Here is an 18,245-nt window from a genome sequence, read left to right as displayed (position 1 = left end):
ACTCTGACATGAGCTCTCTGGGGCAAGTACCTAGGCACCTGTGTGCACCTGGACATTCACATTTGCCCCCAGGCCTAATGCTCAGCATCCACACAGCCAGGTCAGAATCCCCCTGATTGAACTGTAGAACCCGGTACAAAGTTAGAAACAGCAGTCCACACAAGACCTCTCTCACTCTGGCATCAATTACAAGAGTGGAAAGTACTCAAAACTACCTTCAGGTTAAGTAATTTGCCAGAAGGACTCAACTCACATTTACGGTTTATTACAGGGGATAAGTGTAGGTTACAATCAGTCAAGGGAATGCCTAAGATATTCACCCAGGTCTTTCCCTCCTGGACACTCTCAACAGTGTGCAATCTCTAGAACCTCTGCTCAGCTCACAAACTCCAGGACGTGTCCTCTGGGAGGCCTTGAATCTCAGCCTGAGCATCGGGATGTTAGTGATTCGAGAGTGTCCCTAGGAAATTCCTGGTACTGCTTTCCTACAAAGCCCCGTCCTCTCTGCTACCCCAGCTCTCAAATTCCAGCTATCTCAAGGGCCCTGTATTCTGACTTCTTTTCCCCTTGTTGTAGTTCCCTGGGTGCTGGTTCTGTGTGCAGTTCTAACAGAGAGCTGGAATGAGTGTGGCCATCATCTCATGTTTTCCTTTTCTCAGAGATCAGAGACTGTGCTTAAAAATGTTGTGTCCTATATTTACTCTATTTTTAGAGTTAGGCTGGGTGTAAGCCTGAAATCTGTTTCTCTGTTTTACCCAGAATGTGAGCTCCTTTATTCTTTGTACATTACTGCTTATGTGGAAGCATCTGTTGATATCATAGACTGAATATTTGTATCCCAGCAAAATTCATATGTTTATGCCTAGCCCCCATTGGAAGGGTATCTATCTGTGGTGGGACTTTGGGGAGGTGATTAGGTCATGACAGTAGAAGCCTCATGAATGGGATTAGTGCCTTTAAGAAAGGGAGAGTCCTGGCCTCTTCCAGCACATGTAGCTATAGCAAAAAGACAGCCTTCTGAGAACCAGGAAGCAGGCTCTCACCAGACTCCAAATCTGCCAACACCTTGGTCTTGGACTTGTAGCCTCCAGAACTATGAGAAGTAAATTTCTGTGGTTTATAAACAAACAAACAAAAGATCAGCCAAGGGAAGAAGCCCCATGGCGCAGAACCCAGGGGGGTCCAGACGCAGAGCTTCCGTTGTTCTCTCCTGATGCGTCATGGTGCAGTCTTTGTCCTTTCCCCGCACCAATATATAACCACACACATGAGGTACTGCCAGCCAGGGACGCTCACCCAAACCTGGTGTCCAGAGCTCCCACTAGAGCTTGATTATGTACTACTCACATGGATGACCTCTAGCCCCTGGCGCCTGAGGAGACACAACTGGTACTGCACGGGGCAGAGCCCCCATCATAAATCATATATTTGACAGTCTGATGGCCAAAGCCTCCAGGCAAACGAAGGCCAGGCCTCACTCTGGATAACATTACTTCTTCACTACCCTTCGCTTTAGGGCTCCCCGAGAGCCAGCACCGTCGGCTGACACACCTCCATTCGTTCAGCAATACCAACTGAACTGCACGCTGGGGACAATATGGTAGTACACAGAGAGAGGAGGTGCCTCCTCTTTGGCACTCACAGTCATGAGGGAGAATGATCATATTAACCTGAGTCAGCCAGTGACCCCAGACTCCCTGCAGTCCTGGGGAAGCCAGGAGCCCTCCCCACAGTGACTTCTCTCACACCTGTGACTCCCTGGCCTGGGCCTGGGAATGAGCAAGAGAAATGACCGACTTCGGGTTGCTCCAATGAACCCTAGATGTTCAGCAGCTCCTTAGGGATTACTTCAAGTTGCAGGGACTTCTTACAAGGACTGTGAGCAGGTACATGCAGAGTGGCAAGTATGTCCTTTAAGGGTCTGAAGGGAAGTGGCCAGAGCACGAGAACCCCAGTGTGGGGTTAAGCTATAGAGCCATGAGGTGGGGGCTAGGGGTGCTGTGAGCGCATACCATGCATGCTTACGTGTACTATATGTGTTCACGTGGATGTTTGTGTGTGCCCACCCGGGATGCAGCTCGTCCTTGCTTGGTCTGGATATCGGACATGTGAGGTGCAGACATTTCTGAGGCCAGCCATCATCCAGGGGCTGCATATTGTTCAGTGTTTGGGCTTTCCTGTTAAAATGTTTATGCAGGAGGGATACTAGGGTTAGTGAATTCTAGGGGCTGGAATCAAACCAGCATGGGGAAAAGACCCTCTCCTAGACTCCATCCTCCCCAAAGAGAGCCAGGGCAGAGGGCTCCTGAGAAGCACTGCTCCTGAGAAGGGCTGAGTCAGAAAAGCTCAGCATAAATGATTCTAAACTGAGTGTTAACTTGTACCATTGGCAGTATCATTAACCTAAACTCTACAATCACCCTGGAGTCCTTGCATTGAACATTTAGTCACTAAATATTCAGCATTGATGGTTCATTTTAATATTACTTAAGACTTGAGTCACATGTATCACTATGACAACATCCCCCATCTTGCCTCTGCTTAAATATTGTTTAATACTTAAGTCTCATTTAATTACTTGCTTTATTAAGGGCAGATCCTTACAAAAGAGCTTTTTAAAAGACAAAAACTATGCCTTTTAGTAAAATTGTCTCTTTCCCAAAGACAGATGTGCATCAGTACAAAGAATGGTCTAATATGGCATCTGTTTATTTCTGGAAGGAACCTTGATTTTGCTAATATATTTCTAAGCATCAGAACAACAACAAAAAAGCCATCCATAAAAAGACAATTACAGAGATGCAATCAAGCATTGATAGCAGCATTCAGACACATCTCAAAGAACATTCAGGAGAGGAAGGATTACAGGTTTAGTCTTATGTAGCTTCTTATAAATCAATTTTAAAGTAATTTCCTCACATCCAATGAGGGAAATTTGATTTCAGTAGCCAGTATTCATGTTCCAGAAAACAATATGCACTTTGTTCTATAATTATATGATGCCTATTGTTTTAGCCCAGAGACATTATTTTATTTATTCCCACAGTCAGCTTCTCCCCAGAGCCTAAGCCATAGGCTGGTAACAAGTTAGGTGCTCAAAGGAGACCCGTAATGCATCCAGCATCCCCTAGTGCCCTTGAAGAATGGACGCACACCCCTTAGCACCTGAGTGATCACCCAGGAGTTATGCTCCTGCCGCCAGCAGCAATGAGGAAAAGTAGACAGAGAGGTTAAATGACTTTGCTAGGGGCTCCCCAAAAGTCATCAGCTGAGTCTGAGATCACATGCAAGGGCTTTTCCATCTCTGCCTGCTGCTCAGAGTGGAGTCTTCTCTTTGGCCAATCCCAGCATGCACCAGCCTGAGGAATGAAGCATGGAAAAAGAGACGGGGTTGGGAAACAGGGGCACCGTTCTTGGGATCAGTTCTCTGCCTCCCTGCCAACCACCTCATTTTGACCCCATATCGCTGGCAATGTTCAGGTGGATGGGAAGGCAGGAGGCAGGTGCCTCTGTTGTCAAACCCAAAGAACCAGAACACAGTCCCTGCAGATCGGATCTTGTGTGATCTGATCCATTCACAGAGTATCTGCTGACGGCCCATGAGGAGGTAGGCCCTCCCAGGCACTGGGGACGTGGCAGTGAGCACTATGCAGCACCACAATCCCTGCCTTCCCTGGGGAGCTCCTGTCCTAGTGGGGCGGGGGGGGGGGGGGGCGGGGGGGGCAGTTACAAATGGTATGCGAAGTGGCAGTAAGTGCCCCAAAATGAGACGTGAGAGGTAGGGGTTACAGATAGGGCAGGCAGATGACATTTGAGCCTGGGTGCAAACCAGACTGACAGCCTTTGGGGAGGAGGGCACAGGATGCCTGGCTCGTGAGCAACAGCAAGGAGCCACAGCGCTGGAGCGGAATGAGCCGGGAGAGTGGAAGGAGTGGGGATACAATGAGACCCTCTAGGGCTGTGACTCGGGGTGCAGGGGTAGGGTCTGGCCGCTGCGTGGAGGACAGAGCGAAGGGGCAGGGGAGGGGGTCCCCACCGTCCCCTAGATAAGAAGATGGAGCCTTGGCCCACCGGTCACAGTGAGGTCATCAGACAAGATCAGATCCTGAATACGCTGTGAAGGAGAGCTCTGCTTCCTCACCCCATGGGCCTGGGCTTTTGTTTCGTTTTCTGGCTTGGGTTTTGTTTTCTTTCCTGAGGATCATCCAAGGCAAATCCATATGAAGCTTCCTAGCTCATGGCTAGCTCGGAAGCCTGGGAGCTGGTGTTCTGACCCTTGATCGGTGCGGACCGCGGCCTTGGCGCACCTCTCAGCCTGAGCAACGTGCGGGCCCGTGACCACGTGACCTCAGCGAGGAGGCAACCAGAGCGAGGGGCCGCCAGAACCCTCGCCGGGCTTCGGGGCTTCGGGGCCTCGGGCGAGGATGGGCTGTGGGCGCGACGCCCGGGGAGGCAGTCGAGGGAATGTGCCAGGGCGCCCCCCGCTAGCGGTTCTGGGATTGCTCCTGGGGATGGAGTCGGCCCTGGAACCACCCAGGTGAGGTATAGAGGGGTCCCCGAAGCGGGAACCGCACCCAACTTCCCTGCCCTATTCTCGACACGCCACCTCGCCACAGGGAGCCTTGGAGCCTCCAAGCCAAATCTATTTTCCGCCACACTTAGGTTTTGACACACAAACAGCTTAGACCAGAAATATGTCAGCCCAGAATTGACTAACCATTAACTTTTCATAAGCAACTCAGGTATGAACCCTTTATGACTCTGTTATGACACAGGACAAATCAGCTATCTGGTGTTTTATTTTTATTATCGAAGCTTCCACAGAGTGATAGGAATGGGGCTTTTTTAAACAGAGCAATGCTTCAGAGAAAAGCCGCTGGGCTCTGGCAGCCTCTGCAATACTTTACTCTGGTGGGAGTGCGTCGTGTGGCTTTTTCCTGATAATGAAAGCGGGCTGCGTGCATCTGCGCTCCACCTTGGCCTGCAACACCACCGCCACCACCCCCGCGCCCTCCCCAAGCTTCTCTCTGGGCCCGCGCTCCCTCACCGGGCTAATTAGCCAAAAAGCATCTTCAAAGGACTCAAGATGGTGGCAGTGAGGCCCTTCAGGATGTGAGCAAGGCAGAGGGTCAGGGAGCTGCTCCATGGCAGCTCTGGCACAGCTCTTGTGCCACGGTGACTGGTGGCCTTCCCTCCCTCCCGCCACCAGATGGCTTCTGTGGAGAAGGGCACAGGGAATGGTAAGAGGGGTGGTTTGGTGTTGGCTCCGGGGGGTCAAGAGGAGTTTTGCACGTCCTGTTAATAATAACCAGTGATACCCCTACGTATGTCATGCTCCCCTCGCTGGGAAAGTATTCACGTGTGTTCTCTTGCCAGATCTCCTCAGCACCCCATGAGGCAGGCAGGTACATGGACTGTCCGCCACTTGCTGGTGGAGGAACCAGAGCCCAGAGGGACAAGGGGACATTTGGTCAGTGACAGAGTTCAACTAAAATCTGAGTCTCCGGAGTCCCACGCCAGGCTTCCCCTCACCCTCAGCCAGCGTGGCTGGCAGTGCACCGCCCTGTTTCTCACCAGGAAGCCAGGACCTCCTCTGTCCCTGTCGGCTCTGGGCACCACCCCTCAAAGATGTCAAGGAGCTAGCTAACCCCAAACCTGATGAGGAGCCTCCCGGAAACACAGGGTAATGCCACTCTCCAGCATGTCTGCAGGGGGCACCTGGCCAGGGCCCACTCCATGTGCAGGTCTGCAAGAGCACATGCACCTGACCGGAAAGGCCCTGGGGCAGTGCTGCTCAGCCGGGGGGCTTATCAGGGCACTCTGACCCCCGGCTTCTGCCCCCCTCAACTCTTTCCCTTCTCTGGCTATTTTGTTTGCCTTCATTTTCCTCAGAGTTCTGTTTCCCTTCGTGGGTTATCCAGGTCTCTGCAAGCCACTTAGAATTGTTTTGGGATGAAGGTAGATTTGACCCAGTGGTAGGCCATCTACGCCCGCAGGCCCAATCTGTCCCACCACTTATTCTTTTAAATAAATTTCACTGGGAGCGCCTGAGCGGCTCAGTGAGTTAAGCGTCTGACCCTTGGTGTTGGCTCCGGTCGTGATCAGGGTAGTGAGATCCAGTCTCTCCTTTGGCTCTGGCTCAGCCCCAAGTCTACTTGGATCTCTCTCTCTCTCTCTCTCTCTCTCTCTCTCTCTCTCCCTCTCCCCCCCTCTCTCTCCCTACCCCCCCCCCCCCCACGCCATTTGGTCATGAGCTCGCTCTCTCTAATAAATAAATCTTAAAAATAAATAAATCTCATTGGAGCTTATGGATGCTCATTAATTTATGTATTATTATGGTTATCTATGTGGTTCAAGGCAGAGTTAAATAGCAGAAACCCTATGGCCCATGAGGCCAAAAATATTTGCTATCTGTCCCTTTAGGGAAAAAAATTCTTGTTTTAATTCCAGTTAGTTAACACAGTGTTGTATTAGTTTGAGGTGTACAGTATTGTGAGTTGGTACTTCCATACATCACCTGGTGCTTGTCACCGTGTGCTCCTTCATCCCCAACACCTATTTCTCCCATCCACCCACTCCCCTCTCCTTGGTAATCATCAGTTTGTCTTCTGTAGTTAAAAGTCTGTTTCTTGGTTTGCCTCTTTTCTTATTTTTTTCCTACACTTTTTTGTTTAGTTTCTTAAATTCCACATGAGTGAAATCATATGGTATTTGTCTTTCTCTGACTTATTTCACCTAGCATTCTACTCTAGTTCCATCCATGTTGTTCCAAATGGCAAGATTTCATTCTTTTTTTATTGCTGAATAATATTCCCTTGTATATGTAGCACATCTTTAGCCATTCATCAGTCAGTGGACACTTAGGCTGCTTCCAGAACTTAGCTATAGTAAATAATGCTGCAGTACACACAGGAGTGCATGTATCCCTTTGAATTAGTGTTCCTGTGTTCCTTGGGTAGATACCCTGTAGTATGGTTACTGGATCCCCATCACCTGTTTCATTCATCCCCCCAGGCTCCTCCCCTCTAGTAACCATCAATTTGTTCTGTGGAGTTAAGAGTCTGTTTCTTGGTTTGCTTTTTTCTCTTTATTTTCCCCTTTGCTAATTTGGTTTGTTTCTTAAATTCCACATGAGTGAGATCATATGGTATCAGTCTTGTTCTGATGTACCTCACTCAGCCTTCTACTCTAGATCCATCCTTACTGTTGAAAATGGCAAATTTCTTCTTCTTTGATGGCTGAATAATACCCCATTGTGTCTGTATTCCACATCTTCTTCTTTATCCATTCATTTGTTGACGGATACTTGGGCTGTTTCCATAGATTGGCTATTGTGGACATTGCTGCTATAAACATAGGGGTGTGTGTATTACTTTCATTTCATAGTTTTATATTCTTTGGGTAAATACCTAGTAGTGCAACTGCTGGGTCTGCAGGTAGTTCCTAGTTTTAAGTTTTTGAGGAATCTCCATACTGTTTTCCAAAGTAGCTATACCAGTCTACATTCCTACCAACAGTGCATGAGGATTTTTTTCCACATCCTTACCAACACCTGTTGTTTCTTGTGTTGTTGATTTTTAGCCATTCTGACAGGTGTGAGGTGATATCTCATTATGGCTTTGATTTGCATTTCCCTGATAAGTGATGATGAGCATCTTTTCATGTGTCTGTTAGCCATCTGTATGTCTTCTTTGGAGAAATGTCTGTTCATGTTTTCTGCCCATTTTTTAATTAGATTATTTGGTTTTTGGGTGTTGAGTTTTATTAAAAAAAAAAAAAAAAGCTTGCCAGCCCTACACAAGGCCATCCTGCAGAGCTTCTCAGCAGGTGGATAAGAACCCCCAGGAAACCTGCCAAGCAGGCTCAGGATTAGTAGGAGGAAGAGGTGAGCTCCAATCTTAAAAAGTGAGAGCAGCAAGCAGGGAAGGTGTTCCAGCCTGGCCACAGAGGTGAATGAGGCCTTAAGTGGATATACAAGTTCCAGGCAGACAATAAGGAAGACCAATGAAGTTCCTGTTGCCCAGGCCGGCACAGCCCTGCAGGCAGCTCTGGCTGAGCAAGGGGGCTCAGCTGCAGGGTTTGTTTTCCTGCAAAAGCAGGACAACTGGCTCTCCTTCCCAGCCTACTTAGTAGAGAGGCCAACCTCGTTGTCTTCCTCACCCTGTGCAGGACTTCGGAGAGGACAACTCCCTCTACATCACCAAGGTGACCACCGTCCACATGGGCAACTACACCTGCCACGCCTCCGGCCATGATGAGCTCTTCCAGACCCACGTCCTGCAGGTGAATGGTTAGTAAATGGCTCCATGCATGTCGTCCCCTCAAAGCGTTCCCAAAATGCTGCTCACAGCAACCCTTCCCACTTCTATATTCTATCTGAAAAATGTGTCTGAGTCCAATAAAACCCATCTCTCTCAGAAGTAAAGGGAGCAGTGGAGAAAGGGCAAAACCAGCCAACTAGTTTCTCTGGCTTCACCCAGAAGCCACCTCTGATGAAGTGATAGTGGTGCGGGGGGTGAGTCATTTGGGCTAGTCATGTTCAGCAGCTGAGGCTCTAGCAGAACCCTGTAGAATGTGCCCTGCCCATGCCACAGTGACAGCCAGCAGCTGTGCTCTTGGACCCTGTGAGTAGCAGACGCTAAAAGACACCACTGCTCTTCTGGGTGCTATGCACCCATATCACTTGGCCAGGGAGGCAGGACTTCCTCCAGCAGGGGCTGGTTCCCATCTCCCTCCCCAAAAGGCTCACCAAGCCTCCACTTGGCCCGCTAAGACAGAACCTGAACAGGCTCAGGAGGTTTTCGTTGCTTCTCAGGGACCCCTGAGTTGCCAGGACTCCTAGAGGCTGGGAATAATAAACCCCTCCTGATGACAACTCCTGATGACAACACCAACGATTAAAATAGTGTTTTCTAAGCACTTACTCTAGCCAATCCCTGTGCTAACACATCACATGCACTTTGCTAGTCAGTATGTCGTTTCAACTCAGGTTATGGAGAAATCTCTAGGTAAGGCCATTGGTCTGGAGTCACACCACTGGTGGGTGTCTTCCTAGACCTGGGACTGTGCTTTGACCTCTGCATCACACTGCTGACTGGCCCATCCTGGCCTCTCCAGCCCTCAGAACAAATAAGCCATCACAATGCAAAGCAGATCAACACCCGAGAGAAGTTAGACTCGCCCAGCCAGGCTTGGGCCAGCAGCTGTGCTCTTGGACGCCTAGCACTAAGCAGGGTGTTCTTGTGTCAGTGTGGAAACTTCAAGTCAGCCCTAGAGCATCTGTGCCAGCTGGTGCTCAGGGCTTCTGCTCTGAGATAAAGTGAGCAAGGTGTTAAGAATAATTACATAATGAGGCTCAATTTCACTTAACTCTGGAACCAGGGTAACAAGCCATTAAGGACACCTGGGTGAGCTCAGCTGGAGTCTACATTTACCCTACAGGATGTTTGAGGGATTTTTATAGCCATACACAGCTAACCCATATCTTCGTATTTCCCTTGACCTGGGACGTATTTAATTGGGGTTTTGTAGCTGTGCTCACAGGCTTGAATGCAGGCCTGTGATAATGTCACTGGATTGCCGCAGAAATAACCCAGGAGTTTCTAGTTATGACAGCCCCTGGGGGAGTTAACCCCACCTCAGTTTAGGGCCAGTGTGAAGTGTGGCCAGCAGGCAGTGTGCAGGGCTCTCCTCCAGCAGGGGCAGAGCGCGTGCTTTGCGGTGGGAAGAGGGCTTTTCCATCTGAAACTGGCAAGTGATGCCCAGCATGGTACAGTGTTGGTGACTGGTTGGGAAACAGCTCTATGTGGTTTGTCCCAGGCCCCTCAGGTCCTCAGACAAGCCTGGAGAAGGGAAATGAACCAATATTCGCAGATTTTTAATTCTGCCCTTTGCATCCTGCCCTCACTTCACAAGAATGGCGGGTGTGGCGGGGGGTGGGGTGCAGGGAGTGGGGGGCAGGTGCCACAGGGAGATGGCTTGAGCCTTGTCCCCTTTATTTCCCCCAAATGACTCTCTCAGGGGAGGGGAGCCACCTGTGGAGGGGGAGGGACCTGAGTATGTCACAGGTAAGAGTCTATACTCGCCTCAGGAAGAGACTCTGGTCCTAGGTGCCTTCATACACTAAGTGGCAAGTCCATGGTGCTCGGGGTGCCCTTCTGCCCCATCCTGCCCAGAATTCTGAGACTGAGGTCATGATGTGGATGAGCCAGTTTGCCACTCCCAGCTCTGAATCTAAGAGCAAGGCCCGGACCCAGAAGCACCAGGAGGGATTCCTGGGCCTCTCCCACCAGGTGTGAAGCAGGCTGTGCAGCTGGCATTGGAGAGTCCTGTTCACACCATCCCCAGCCACCTCTCACCCCCACCCTGGAGCTCTGCCATTATCCAGTCTCCAATGAGGATGCTTTTGACCCAAGGGAGTCCACACATATCAAAACCTCCCATTGGGAACCAAAAGAGGCCACTTGAGATCCATTTCTTAACTGCTGATGGATTGAAGGCTTCTCTTCCAGTGGAAGCACTATCAGCAGTCGGAGGGAACATGCTGGGACCTCTGTACTTTGTGATAGTGTCCTATGTCATTAATTTGGCCCCTTGAGCTTAGCTCCCATGACAGCCAGACAAGGTCACTTGGGTGGCCCTAGCTCCAGTAGCCCACAAGGTTCCTGGGCTAGGCTGACTCCCAGGCACTTGGGGGTGACATGGGGGACCACTAACCAGCCCGCTCAAGGGCACGCCATACTAAAGTATGCCTGGAGTTGCCTCCCAAGGACAGATGTCCACTGCCTGCTGACCTGGGAATAAGATGCAAGGCTTTCCAAGTATTTTAGAAGTTAGGTTGCTGTGTTGGGGAGAGAGAAGGGAAATGTCCTACGTAGAAAGATGGGAAGTTGTTGAAAATAGAATGGTATGAAAGAGACCATTATGATAGCTTCTACTGAACACCTCCTGTGTGCCATCCCTGTTTCAAGATTGAGGTAACTAGCACTCAGAGAGATGCAGTGATCTCAGGATCCCAGGACCCAGCCCTGCAGTTGCCAAGCAGATTTTGACTCCAGAGCTCAGACTCCTGACACCTGCCCTGCCCTACCATACCCATCCTTACCAGGGCACAGTGTTACTGCTATTGGAGAATCTGGGTGTCGGATACAGATGTGGTCATTCAGCAGCTCAGCATTGGGCTGCAGCAGACTACACCCTAGGGAGGGCAGGGGACGGGCACCCTGCCTCATTCCCCTCTGCCCCTAGTGCTGCACTCAAGCCTGGCTGGAAACAGATGGCATCATGAGCACATGATGACCAGGCCACAGCAGTGACCCCTGCCTCAGTGGAACTGAAGTTGGCAAACCGTGTGGCTCAGATGTCCAGCTCCGGTGGGGCTCAGCCCATCCCAGTGCAGAATCCCAATGGTGCTCCAGGTCCCAGGAGGGCCGGTGTACCGTGGAAGCCCACAGTGGCGGTAGGTGCAGGGGGCTCTGCAGGCTGCAGCTTGGTGCCAAGGCTTTCAGGCAGAGCTGCTGGGAAGGCTGAGAGGGCACTGTTGGTGCTCAGGACAAAAGGAATGCTGCCTAGCCGAGGAGTCTCCTGAAGAAGGGGGAGAGAAATCAGCAGCCAAAGTTACCTGGGGCGTTTGTTCCCTTTTGCCATTCATCCCAAGCATGATTGAAAACTATGGAAAAGGTCCCTGAGCTGCCAGGGTGAGATATGGTGTGGTGCTCAGCGGTGCTATTGAAGGTCTGGTTTGGTCCCCACTTGGCCTGGCAGGTGGCCTGTGGCCTACTAAGCTAAGGCATCATCTGGGGCATACCGCGAGCGATGTTTCGTGTCTGTTCCCCCAGATAGCTTCTCCTCAACCAGAGAGAAGGGGCTGGGAATGCAGAAGGGCAGAGAGAGGGCCCTGCCCAGTTACCTGCTTCTCAGAAGGCTCCAAGCAAATGACAGATGTGCTGGGGAGCTCATGTGCGACCTGGGAGCCCAAGACCCAGAGCTAGCACTCCAGGGAGCAGGAGCCGGGTGGGGGCTTCTCTCCTCTAGGCCCGGTGCAGACCTGAGCTGGCAACAGCTCTGTCCCAGAGTCAAGACATGAACTCAGAGCCAGACACACCTGAGTTCAAGGGCTTGTACTGATCTGTCCTTTATACACAAGGAAGGCAAATAGACTCACCTGTAAAATGGAAATAGCACTAGTACCTCCTGCCTTCTAGGCCTGATGACAGCTGATCTGTCTAAAATGCTTGGAGAATGCCTGATACAGGTGAGTTCACAGTCCAGAGCAGGACACACATATGGGAGAGATGTTCAGTTGTCTCAAGCCACATTTAGCTATAGTTGGTGGACACAAATGGCCTGAGCTGGTGGCCTCTCAGGGAGCATGCAACTCATTATACGGATGGAAAAAATCAAGACCCAGAGAAACTGGCCAAACCAGGTAAAATGCTTCTTTCTGGAGCTTCCCCACTTCCTGGTGCACAGGCCAGACCCCATATACAGGCCAGGCCACCATCTTGGGAGGGCTTCTCCGTCCACAACTCTGCCTTGACCTGCTCGGCTAAAGGGAGCCCTTCTAGACAACTACTTCTCTCCAATTATTAGTGTAACTTCCTCATAGACCTGGCCTCCCAGAGAGGAGGCCCAAACACTGACATGATTTATAACTTCACACAAACCTCCTGCATTGCCCTCATAGGAAGGAGCGAGAAGTTCAGACATAAATGATGAACCCATTAAAATAAAAACACCCTCGAACTCCCCACAGTTCAGACAAGTAACGATTCCTTCCCAAAACACAATAATCCTCTCCCAAATCTGTTTATTACTCTAGCTTGGTATTTTTGTGAAGGCACCTCTTACTTAGGACATATTTATGCTGCCTTTCACCTTGGAAATGATCCATGTTTCCCAAAGAAAACAGACCTCTGTGATACATATTCAAATGTTTTCACTGGAGGGTTTTGCAAATTTAAAAGAAAATGAATGTGTTTACCCAGAATATATTAATTTCAAATGATTTTTAGTGTGTGAGTTAATACAGCTGTAAGGCCAAAGGAAAACAGGTGGATCACCGTTGCCAGCAGGAAGCTGTGTCTCCAGCTCCACCCCTTGGTCTCTCACAGTGGGAATGCAGGACTTTGTCTGACTGGGCCCCATTCCAGTGGGGACCAGGGCTCCTAGCATGTCTCTGACACCCCCTATGTCTATTGAGCTTGCCTGTCCTAGCAGGAAGCTGGATCCAGAGCTCTGGCTCTGGCAGGAGTCACAGCTTCTGCTCAAGGCAAGCAGGTGTTCATCAGAGCCAGGGGCCTATGCCACACCAGCTGCAGGATTGGTAGACTTGTCATCATGCGTAAAGAGGACAGTTGGGTCTCAGGGCAGTGAGTGAGCTCCCACCCCACTACTGATGGGATGATGCTTTAAAAAAAAAAATCCTTTTGCCAATTTGCCAGTTGGCAAGTGGTCAAGTCAGGGGCCTCTCAGTGGAGCTTCTTGGTGCCTTGCAGTTACATTCCACAGCACAGGCCCCCTTTGTGCAGGGCATTGAGCCAGGAAGGCCAGGGGGCCTAGGACTGCATGCAGGGTCCCTCCGGTTGCTGTTGGCCTGGCTATGCCCCCGTAGTCTCCTCCATGCAAGCCTATCAGGACAAATAGGATAGGAGACCTAGTCACTGATTCACAGAAGGGTGGCAGCAGCTTCTTGGCCGCAAAAGCCCATAGACCACGTTCATAGATGCATACATACAGGCTGGTCCCTGTGATCTGGGTTCCCACCACCTGCTAACCTCATCTCTTGGCCCCCATCCCTCCCCAAATACTCCAGCCCATGAACTTGACCCCAGTTGAGAATGCTCTCCCCACCCCTTTGCTGCCACTTCATCTGTCAAGTGTCTGCATAATCCACATTCAACATATAGGTACTGAGTTCTGCAGGCCCCTTGCAGGCCACTCATTGGAAACTGTGAGCAGACCCAAATCTATCCTCGTGGAGCAAGTCTACAGGTAACAAGGACTAAGGAGAAAAATGAAAACACAAAGGGATAAGGAAAGTCAGATAAAAGGTAGAAATGCTAGAGGGGATGGCAAATGAAGGCCTTACTGAAAAGTTGATGTTTTGTCAACTTAATGGGAAAGTCACTAGTCCCTCCAAAGGATCTCGGTCTGAACATCTGGACAGAGGACACTGGCTATATTCTTAAATAAGAGGAGGGTGGAGGAGCAGGTTTCAGGAAGGAAGCTCAGAAGCTCATGCAGACATGGTAAATGCTGGGTGTTATGCAGCCAGTTGGGTTTCTAAGTTTGAAGATGAAGAGACAGGTTGGACCAAGGAGCAGTGGTCAGCTGTGCCCAATGTTGAGGACAGCTCAGGGGGAGATGAGGACAGAGAGTTGGCCATTGGGTCAAGTTTGGCATGTGGGGGTGGCTGGAGAAGAGCCGTTTCCACAGTTTGGTGGGGAAATGTCTGCCTGGAACTGGCTCAGGAGGCAATGGAGAGAGAAATTAGAGCCCCCAGATATGGGCAACTCTTTAGGAGGCTTCCAAGGACAAAAATCGGGCAGCACTGGGGAGAGAAGTTGGGGGAAGGAGAGGTCTGGGGGCTTTTTCCAAGATAGAAATTAAAAGCTTTTTATGGACTGATGAGAATGCTCATTAGGAAGGGGGAAAGGCACCGGAGTAGGAGGGATGTGCCAGGGCAATGTCCTGGAACAGGCGGGAAAGGATGGGATCTGGAATGCAGCTGGGCATGGCAGGCGATGCAGAACCACAAGAGGGAAGGTGAGAACAGAGGAGGACACATGCCCCACCTCCCAGCCCACTCCAGGAGGAGGTGAGGCTCAGAGCCACGTCCCCTTAAGAGGCTGCAGTAGAAGCAATGTCGCCAGGTTTCCATTTTGAGAAGGTGAAGGAACATTCATACAAGGGTTTGAGGATATAGCACATTTTGCTCATGACTGAACATGAGTTCCAGAAGATACACCGAAGGTTTGTGGGATGAGGGATGGCCGAGAGCCCCAGGCGTCTTGTGAAGATGAACATGACCCTGAATGGAGGGCACAAAGAAAAGTGTCCTGATGATCCCTATTTGTGGAGTTAGGGCAAAACTGGAAAGAGAGGGCTTGGACAGATGGAGCATGCAGAGGCCTGAGGCCCTCACTGTAGTCCTGCTGGAGGGATGGAGATCCAAGGAGGAATGGTCTCGGCCCCCAGCATGGCTCATGGAGACCTCATGGCCAACAGAGCGTACCCCTCCCTGTGAGCACCTGTGAGCAGTGTTTCAACTCCTGCCAGTGGAGGTGTCTTTACCCAGTAGATAGTCCTATATTTTTAAGTGAGTGACTTATTGCATACCCTTGACTTTCAGTTTCATTTTGTTCTAGAATAGGGCCATGCATTTCAGCTCAGAGTTAGCCCTGAATTGGTCTTCCAGAGCTTCCAAGTGAGACTTGACTCCGGGTTTCTCTCAGAACCTGATCGGTAAAAGTAGATCCTCCAGCCCCATCCCAGACCTCCGGGATCAGAGACCACAGTGTGGGGCCAGTGTTTGTTTTAACAACCATACCCCCTCCCAGGGGATGCAGATATACACTATGGTTTGAAAACTTCCTGGGTAGGTCCACAGATTCTATCAAAGGTCGGGGCTGAGACAAAGGACAGTCTTCAAGGAGGTGCTGACCACTGGCCCTCTCACTGAAGAGGCCAGTTCACTGTCCCCAGTCCTACAGACAAAGCTACTATCAGTAAAGGGACAAGCAGCGCAGGTGTAAGGAAGCTCGGGATTTCCTTTGTGAGTTGGAGAGTGGATCCTGCTCTATTCTGGCAAATCTTCCCACACCCCTGTCCGCAAGCCCCCAGAGCTCCCTTCTGGTAATGCCCATCACACTTGGAATCCACTGATGACTCTCCTTCCCCCAGACACCAAGCTCCATGTGGATAAGAGCTACTACGCTCTTACTCCCTGCTCTGTCCGGAACACCTGCCCCTTGGGTGGTATTTAATAAATGTTGGCTGCATGGAATGAATCGACAGAGCTTTGTAAAACCAATCCAGACCATTAGTATGTCGCCTGACTCAGAGGTAGGGGTTCCTTCAGCCCTCCCCTGTTGCTCACCTCACCTCCCCCTGCTTTGCAGCATTTGCTGCTGTCATACTTGTAAAATCTGGTAGGGGAAAATGCCCATCATCACTCTCATTTTTCAAAAATTTCTCAGCTGTTCTTGCACATTTTTTCCATGTAAGTTTTAGAAATGTCTTGTCAAGACCCCACCAATTGATTTTAATTGCAATTAGATTAAATGCATGACTTAGTTTGGGGTAGCTTGTTTCTTAACCATAGTAAAGCTTCAGCTCCCAGAACATGTCTCTCCAATTATTCAAGTCTTTTTTATGTCTTCAGTGAGGTTTTACAGTTTTTTCATTTAGGCCCAATGTGTTTTCTGTCTGATTGCTGTCAGTAAGTAAGTAAGCTATTAGTCTTATATGCTATGGTACTGGCTCCCTTTCTGCAGTCACTTACTAAACCTTACTACTTTGGGGTTCATTATCTGGAGCATATACAGGTAAAATATAATTTTTTCTATCCTTTTAATACTTCTCATTTCTTGCCTTCAATTGACAATCACACTGCTTCAAGTTGAGAGTCTGATATTGCCTTCTTTCCTTTTTGCTTTTTTTTTCCAACTTAATGTTTCATCATTCTGAAAAGAATGGTGCTATTTCTTCTTTTTATAGAGATATTCTTCATTGTAGGAAACAAATATCATTCTGTTCCTATTTTATTGAGATTTTTTCCTCTAAGGAATTGATTTTGAATTTTTCTCAAAAGCCCTTTCACTGTCTAGCAGGAGAACCAAATGATTTTTTCCTTTTTGACTGCTTTGATCTGGAAGGTGATTAATTACAGATTTCCTGATAGTTAGCCATTGAAACATATTATATTTGGTCATGCTAGCCTTGATTTGCCAATATGTCACCTGGGATTTTGGTCTATCAAGTCCTACATGAGTTAGGTCCGTAGTCATCTTTTTTGTGCTCCCTTTGGCATGTTTTGGTTCCTAGGTTATAGTGGCTTCACGATACAATCTGCAACATCTTCTCTGTCATATTCTCTAGGAAGTATCCATTCCTTAAATGTACAAAAGAAACTTCCTATGAAACGACTCAGGGTATCTTGGGGTTAGTAGCACTTTTTTAAAAACACCTTTTTTTGAGGTGTAATTGATTTACCAAAAAAAGACACATACTTAATGTATACAGTTTGTATACTAGACATGTATACATGGGACATGCCCATGATACATCACCACAATCCAAGTAATACTTGTCTCTATCACCTCCAAAATTTCCTTGTGTCCCTTCATTTTTGTTTTTCTTATCTTTTTGTTTGTGGTAAAAACCGGTCACATGAGATCTACCCTCTTTATCGATTCTTAAATGTACAATACAATGTTGTCGACTATAGACCTTATGCTATGCAGAAGATCTCTAGGACTCATTCATCTTGTGTAACTGAAAAGTAGCACTTGAAAATGTTTTAAATATTCTCTTCTTGATTAGTTCTCAATACTTTTAAGTTTCCATTTTTTTTTTACTAGAAGTATAATCAACATACGGTATTCTATTAGTTTCAGTGTGCATCATAGTAATTCAGTATTCATTATGAAATGATGCCCATGATAAATCTAGTCACCATCTGTCACCAGACACAATTGTTACACAGTATTGTTGATTCTATTCCCTACACTATGTATTACGTACCCTTGACTTATTTTATAACTGGAAGTGTGTACCTCTTCATCCCCTCACCTGTTTTGCTCCCTCCACAAGCCCTCCACCCTCTGTTCACCAGCAGTGTTTTTCCTGTATCTGTGAATCTGTTTCTGCTTTGTTTTGTTTGCTCATTTGTTTTGCTTTTTAGATTCCAGGTATGAATGAAATCATATGGCATGTGTCTTTCTGTGTTTGATTCCACACTGTCTGATTTTACTTAGCATAATACTCCCCAGGTCCTTCGATGATGTCACAAATGATATTTCATTCTTTTTATGGCTGAGTGATATTCTACTGTATAGATACATATCTCCTTTATCCAGTCCTCTATGGATGGACACTTTAGATTGCTTCCATATCTTGGCTATTGTAAATAATGCTGTAGTGAACATCAGTAGGCATATATTTCTTTGGGTTGGTGTTTTTGTTTTCTTCAGATAAATACCCAGAAGTGAAATGGCTGGATCATAGGGTAACTGTCAACTTTT

General features: G+C 48.7%; 1 protein-coding gene across 5 annotated transcripts in view; it reads left to right on the top strand.

Moving 5' to 3' along the window:
• Positions 1-18,245, top strand: part of FSTL4 (follistatin like 4) — a 398,415-nt gene that overhangs the window by 345,429 nt on the left and 34,741 nt on the right. For all 5 annotated transcript variants that reach the window (XM_072841011.1, XM_072841010.1, XM_072841007.1 and 2 more), the window contains one exon: positions 8,170-8,290. In XM_072841011.1, coding sequence (XP_072697112.1) covers positions 8,170-8,290 — 121 coding nt within the window. The remainder of the gene's footprint in view (positions 1-8,169; positions 8,291-18,245) is intronic.

This window comes from Canis lupus, chromosome 10 (genome assembly GCF_048164855.1).
Source record: "Canis lupus baileyi chromosome 10, mCanLup2.hap1, whole genome shotgun sequence".
In the NCBI taxonomy this organism is placed as follows: Eukaryota; Metazoa; Chordata; class Mammalia; order Carnivora; family Canidae; genus Canis; species Canis lupus.
Note: the sequence above shows the minus strand (reverse complement) of the source record. Positions and strands in the feature narration are given on the sequence as shown.